A 6,697-nucleotide genomic window follows, 5' to 3' on the forward strand; every position below is an offset into this window, starting at 1 on the left:
GAGTTTCCACCTAAACTGGCGATCGCACTGCAGCTAGTAATGGAGGAGAATAGTAGTCTCTCACGCGTCTTCACTTGGCTGTTTTCGGACACGTCGAAGCGGTGGATAAGTTGAAGGATGTGTGGATTCGACGCGTCGTTATGCTAGGTGTGTTTTACTGGTATGCCATCCACAGACGACCCTACTCCGGCTTGGTCCAGCCATCTTCCCCATTCCTTATGACCACCAGGCGTATGAAAACGAGGAACTGCTATCTCAACTCCGAAAAGAAGAAGAAGAGCGCGTCGGGCGTGAAAAATGCGGTGGTGTCGGCGCTCACAGGTCAGAGACGCGCCGTTCGCCCTCTCGAGAATGTCTTATTCGTGTGCAAGTAACTCGAGACAGGTTTGGAGCACAGTTCAGGATTATCATGAACTGTCAAGTCGGAGTTCGCTCAAGTACGCGTTTGTGGAGTTTGACACACGAGGAGGCTACGGGCGTCTATCTATGCCTTTCAATATGTTTCAAGGCTATGGGCGATGCGTATGGGTCGAGTTGTGCGTCATTGTTAATGTTCCTCAACCATTTCTAATGATAATTTGGCAGCTCGCAATCTCGAACAATGTCCGGCCTGATGATGTCAAGCGAGGATTTGGTGGGCGATAACTTTATGAAGACGCAGAGGTATCGCAACAGCGAGGGCGACGTGCATATGAAATAGTGCTTGATGTACCATCCAGTCGAGGTGATTGTTGAAGAACGAGTCGAAACGGAGACCGCCTGTGTCATTCTTCAAGTTCCACCGCGGACGACGGCGCGATTATTCGTTTTTATGGATGATGGTCTCTCCTCGTCATGTCGAGTTTGTCCTTGAAGTCAATTCCGATGTCCTTTTCAGTGCGTCAATCAGAAAAGATGTTTTACTATCCATACGAGCATTGTGTTGAGTTCCTTCTTGTACGCATGAAGCGTTGAAGATGTAAGTGGACATGAAGGGAGCACCTGGCGGACGTATAATAACTTTTGAATACATAAAGGCTACAAACCAAGTACAAAGCTGTTCAGAATACACGGAGGGTAGAACGAACCAAAGTCGGGACTATTCGGAGGGTTAATTGGTTGCCGGTCAGCGATCAACACAACTTTATCCTGGTTCACCACGATGTCCTCGTCTCTTATCCTTCGTTCGTCACTGTCAAGATCGCTTGTTCAACGCTTAGGGTCGAGGGTGCCTGGTGCTGGTATGTCTTATGCACTGTCAGGGGACCGATATTATACTCAGAGTCTAGCAGTCAGGCATGCATCCAGTGATCCATCTCTGTACATTCCCGGTGGACGTGCGTTTGCTCTCGATAATCGCGTTTGGCGCGGTTTTGTTCACTTTTTTTGTTCAGCCGTGTATAAGGGAACCGTGAATGACCCAACGACCTTCCCGAAGCCCTCGAGATCGGCGGGCTCGTACCACTGGGCCTTTGAACGTCTTTTGTCGGCTGGGCTCGTCCCTTTGACTGCTGCTGCGTTCGTCACGAGTGGGAGTAACTATCCGGTTCTTGATGGTGTTCTTGGAGCTAGTTTGGTGATGCATACGTATATTGGGGTACGTTCTGAGTTCCGAGTCCGTGTTCAACCGAAGAGTTCATATGTTTTCCTGCTAGTTGGATTCGATCTTCGTTGACTATCTCCATAAGCGCAAGTTCCCTGTTCTTGGGCCTATAGTGACGTGGACTATGAGGACTGCGACTGTGGGAGTTCTCGTTGGGGTGTATCAGTTTAATACGAATGATATTGGTGAGAGCTGAGCGCTGAGCTTTAGAGGAACTGTCGTTCTTGAATGCTAACGTTGAGCGTGGTTGTCGTTTAGGCCTGACGGAGCTGATTGCTAGAGTTTGGACTGCATAGGCCGGGTATCTTGTGGAACCGTGGCCCCCTTGCATGTTCGCGTTCCCTGCTGACCTCGATGTTACCTCCGTCGGTATCTCAGAGCTTTCGAGCACTCTGCGCACTCTTAGAGTACATCTATCTTGGGAAAATATGTCCCGCTGCTAAAATGTACGAACTTTCACCATTGTTGATTAGCTTCTCGTTCGTATGAAGAATATTACCAAAGAGCCATTGTTTGATTCGACTTTGAGGAAGAACTCACAAAGAGTCGGCATCCCATTTCCTAGCCTTTTCTGGAGCTCGATGTATAATTCCATTTCAAAGTTAGGATGTATCATATATTCAGACATACAGGAGAAGGATTTTGACCATGCAGAGAGCTGCGCTGAACGTTAGAGGTTCTTCGCGCGGCGGCAATTGCCGAGTTCAGGTTGACCTTGACGTTGACTACCATTACTCCTGGCACCGATAACGATCTAAGTTCGCGGACGTAACCTGTGATGGCTCGGTCAACGACGGAGTCCTCAGCGGCGCTGTATCCGGCTTCGACCGGCCCTCACTTCAACTTAGAGCGCTGTTAACGAGAGCGCCGTTGTTGAGATGTCATGGGATACTTGGTGCGTCGCTAGCTCATACAGACGAACTACACCTAATTCGAGGAACAGGTCCCATTATGCCCCACCACAGTTCAACACAAGAGCAAGACAGCCTGTGGATCTCCCCACTTTCCTTCAGTACATCCTGCCAGCGTTTTTGTGTTACTGCATGAGCGCAATTCTCACTCTGCGCTCCCATCCTTTCGTGATACGTCTGGGATTTTTACCGGCAACTCTGTATGCGATGTATCGTTGTGCTGTAGTGCTTGACTTGTCCAATGGGGAGGAAACACAGATGCATCTGAACCAGCTCCTACTCGTAAGTGCATCGCGTAGCCACTTTGAAATACCTAACAAGGCTGGGTAGATCTTGACAACTGTGTCGAGTATGCGCGCTACTATCTGGACATTCTCTGAAGCACCTTGCAAGATATCGGATCCGTCCAAGTCGACACTTTCTCGTCTCCTGACTAGTTTACGGGGCATCGGCTGGAACTGGGGCGCAAATGTCTATATTCCACCCGAGAGACGGCCGACCTCGTCTAGATTTGTTTTGCCGGTGTCACTTTGATTTCCCTGCTTGTTCACGCCCTCATTCTCGACTTGACTCATTATCACATCCAGTCGCTCTCGCCTGACACGTTTGGCAAGCGTTGGGGGAGGAACGATACTTGACGGACCCCTTCCTACCCTTCGCTCGACGTACATCACGCTTCTTTCAGTCGTCGTGATGTACTGTGCGATGCAGAGCGAATATGATGCTGCTACTCCATCGTGGCGTCATCGTATTTCCGTCAAGATCCAACTGAGTGGCCTCCGCTCTTTGATGATCCATGGTTGTCCACTTCTTTGTCCCAATTTTGGGCTAGGAGATGGCATCAGGCTCTTAAGCCTGTTTATGTCTCCTTTGGTGGCATACCCTTGGGTCCAGGGCGTGTGGGGATGGTCCTGGGTTCCTTCACCACGTCTGCCGTGATCCATTATCTTGGTGTGTGGGGTATGGGCCATCGTGCAAAGTTTTGGGACTCTGGATGTTTGTTTCTAGTCAGTGCGATTGGTGTTCTTGCCGAGGGTGCGTTTCGTCGGGTTTTTGGAGTTAGGGTTGGAGGTCTTTGGGGGTGGATATGGACTATGGCTTGGTTGTTGTTCTGGTCGAACTATCTTGTAGATGCATGGGCACAGGTTGGTATGATTGGGGCCTCTCCATTTCCTAAATCTATGAGGCCAGTGGATATACTTGGATGGACATGATTTCCCCCTACAATTTAACCATTATATGTTTACTGCTAACTAGGTGTGAGGAAGCGGTGACGAAGGTCACAGAACCTCACATGACGAGCTCAAACCAAGTGACAGGGTTAATGACTGTATTAGTAGAACTGGGAAAAAACTGAAGTATGGAAGGGAACGGGTTATATATGATAGACCTGTAACCGATCGTCTTGAATGGGAGGCAAGCTCATGATCAAGATGACTGAGCTCAAATTTTTGGTGGTGGACAATGTCCTGGATCAGGCTGAACATTCCCATGGTTCATTTGGCTGATCGCAAATTTTCAACATGTCCCAAGTGAATGCTGCTTGCTCTATCACTCGAAAACATGTATTAGCCACTGTCATATCTCAAATATAGCTGTATTTTTCATGTCCCACCTTTCTTAGAAAATATCTTTGCATATAGTATGCAATACAGCTTGACAACAGCTTTGAAGAATTCAGGTTTGGGAAAGGAAATGATTTCAGCAATATTTGAAGCTCAAGGCATTAAACTAGACCTAAATACATACTAGGCTCATCCATCATTTCAGCTATTAAGGAGTAATTAAAGCCACCATTTTGAATCTTGCTCTTTTGCCTGCTAAATTTGGGTGGAATGCCTGTAATTTATGCAAACTGCATTCATACAGTATCTGGTTAAATAATAGAAGCTCAAGGCATGATGGCAGAGCCAAATTCATGTGTACTTTCAGTGGTAATCACAAGGAAATGTGCAAAACTAATCTCAGCATTTTTAATTGAAGTCGCATACCAGTAAATTAATGTGACATGCATGTGATAGGACATGCTTAGCTGCATTCAAGCACCATAATTATTGGACTCTGGCTCATAGGCAGGCCTGTATGTGTTCTCTTTGAACAACAAATCTTACCAGTGCTTATAGCATCTTTTAGCAACACATCTTACCATGGGTCACCATTCTTGAGTGCAGAGAAAGGTTACACAAAGGTTGAGCAAAGGGTCAGAATGGAATGCATATGCCAGCAAGTTGGAAGGAGATGAGGACATGGACAGCTCTGTGGAAGACTTGGGACAGTCCAGTCTGGTTCCTGACACTGAATTGCTGATATCATGCTCAACACGGTCTTTTAAATCAAAAACTCGGACATCAGATCATGCTTCTTTGCTTCTTGTCATGTTGCTCCAAAACTCTGCTCAGAATCTTCAGATATGACTCAATGAGAAGGAAGAGGATCTCAGACTCACTCATGTGAAGCTTTCTGATGCTCTTGAATATCTTGGCTCTGCTGAGAACTTGCTTGAACTGACTCGAGATTCTCTTGATGAGAAACTTCACCACTTTGATATCTACTATAAGAAGCTCAGGAGTTGCCAGCACTCTCTACAGTGAACAACAAAGTTATGGGATCAACTGAAGGCAGATAAACATACTTTACAGCTGTCTTTGCTCTGAACAAATCAGGAGAACACTGGTTTTCACTCTGAGATCAAATGGCTGACTGCTTCTATTGAGGAATGGAATATTATCATTGGTGAGATGAATACAAAGCTGAAAGATGCATGGAAGAAGAGTAAAGCCCTGTTTCTGAAGATGACATGCTCTCAGAAACCAAGGGACAAAGCACAAGGAATCACAAAGAATGCATTGTGGCATTCAATATGGAAAATGATGGAGAAAGGTACTTACACCCCAGCATCCTGGGACTTGGCTCATCTGTTTGTCAAGCATGGTTGCTATCAAGGATCTGTTGGGCTGCTCCTTCAAGCTGTTGCAAAATTTGCTGGGGCTGATCTCAAAGAGTGTATGAGTTGGACATCTGTTATGTGAGTGTTGAGAGAGGGAGGTGTAGCAGCAGTGATTCAAATTGGCTATGAGATGGCCACAGCAAAAGGTTAGCCATCAATACAGTGAGTTAATGGCTGTTCATACTAACATGCCTTCAGCTTTAACAGCTAGTGATGATGCAACATCACATAAAGCAACTAATTATGAGTCCATGTATGTCAATTTGCTTGTTTCCAACTATGCAGACCCATCACAACATCTTTCACATTGAAATCGCCTTCTCTCAGTGGGATCTACTGTCTCACATACAAGTGAAGTGCAGGTTGAAAACTGGAGAACCAAAATCACAAACATTGCTCACCTATTCAATGAATGATCACTCACAAAACGCATCCAGATCACATTCACTACATCTCATTTCCTTCATATTCTCAAAGGCATGAATGGTGATCATGCAAATGACCAGAAGAAGACTGTGCAACTCATACAAGCATGGAAGCATGATGTATCATGGATAGACCTTGGCTGGGAGCATCTTTTATCTCAGAACCTCAATGATGTACTATGCATTTTGATGGATGTAAAGACTGAATACATTGCAGCTGCAGGGAGTGCTCAGATGTGGGATACACTGAATGACATTGAAAGAGATGCACAAGTAAAGGCTGGCATGGATGCATTGGCTCTACAGCTAGGTGAAGAGCAGTTTGAAAATCTCTCTGAGGATGCCAAACACAAGCTGAATCTCTGCTTCTAGGCTGGCTGTAGCATGCATAAAGAGCTGAACTTTGTGGTCTAGGCATACAATGAGTGTGCAAGATACTGGGCAAAGAACAAAATTGAACCTCTGGTGCTGCTTGCTAACAAGGACAATGATGCCACCATTGCTCTTGCTTCACTTTCAGAGGAATCTTCTGAGGCTGTTGCATGTGCAGTCTGAGTTTCAGAAAGAGGAGCAGTCAAACTCACACAGCTATGCAGTGCCTTATTCCATAACAAGAACAACAAAAAGGGCTATCAAGATGAGCACTAAGACTATTTTCAATGCATCACTGGCTCCTGATTACAATTCCCTGATGTCAGTAATACATGATACCATACAACAGGACTTGTGAGTAGCCATCTTCTTGTCTATCTAGCTCAATATTGGGTCTTCATGGAGGATATGCAGGACCAGAAGATAAAGGCGCAGTTCAATCATATGGAGGCAAACATTT

The 6,697-nt window shown here is 45.9% G+C and overlaps 3 protein-coding genes across 3 annotated transcripts; all 3 read left to right on the forward strand.

Annotated features, from left to right (window-relative positions):
- The first annotated feature begins 1,116 nt into the window (after window positions 1-1,116).
- Window positions 1,117-2,042, forward strand: EV420DRAFT_1563553 (mitochondrial inner membrane protein). The gene is made up of 5 exons (XM_060473940.1): window positions 1,117-1,220; window positions 1,272-1,316; window positions 1,374-1,576; window positions 1,635-1,767; window positions 1,841-2,042. The coding sequence occupies exons 1-5, from the start codon at window positions 1,142-1,144 to the stop codon at window positions 1,876-1,878; spliced, it is 498 nt and encodes a 165-aa protein (XP_060327308.1). The 5' UTR covers window positions 1,117-1,141; the 3' UTR covers window positions 1,879-2,042.
- A 269-nt stretch (window positions 2,043-2,311) lies between these two features.
- On the forward strand, window positions 2,312-3,956 carry EV420DRAFT_1563554 (uncharacterized protein). The gene is made up of 5 exons (XM_060473941.1): window positions 2,312-2,477; window positions 2,526-2,775; window positions 2,824-3,017; window positions 3,081-3,235; window positions 3,256-3,956. The coding sequence occupies exons 1-5, from the start codon at window positions 2,461-2,463 to the stop codon at window positions 3,705-3,707; spliced, it is 1,068 nt and encodes a 355-aa protein (XP_060327309.1). The 5' UTR covers window positions 2,312-2,460; the 3' UTR covers window positions 3,708-3,956.
- Window positions 3,957-5,231: 1,275 nt separating this feature from the next.
- On the forward strand, window positions 5,232-6,420 carry EV420DRAFT_1482931 (uncharacterized protein; the record flags this gene model as incomplete). The annotated part of the gene is made up of 4 exons (XM_060469934.1): window positions 5,232-5,518; window positions 5,581-5,602; window positions 5,878-6,138; window positions 6,280-6,420. 4 exons carry the CDS (start codon window positions 5,232-5,234, stop codon window positions 6,418-6,420), a joined length of 711 nt encoding a protein of 236 aa, XP_060327310.1.
- Between the last annotated feature and the right edge of the window lie 277 nt (window positions 6,421-6,697).

The sequence above is a fragment of the Desarmillaria tabescens genome (assembly GCF_030435595.1).
Source record: "Desarmillaria tabescens strain CCBAS 213 chromosome Unknown EV420scaffold_36, whole genome shotgun sequence".
NCBI lineage: Eukaryota > Fungi > Basidiomycota > Agaricomycetes > Agaricales > Physalacriaceae > Desarmillaria > Desarmillaria tabescens.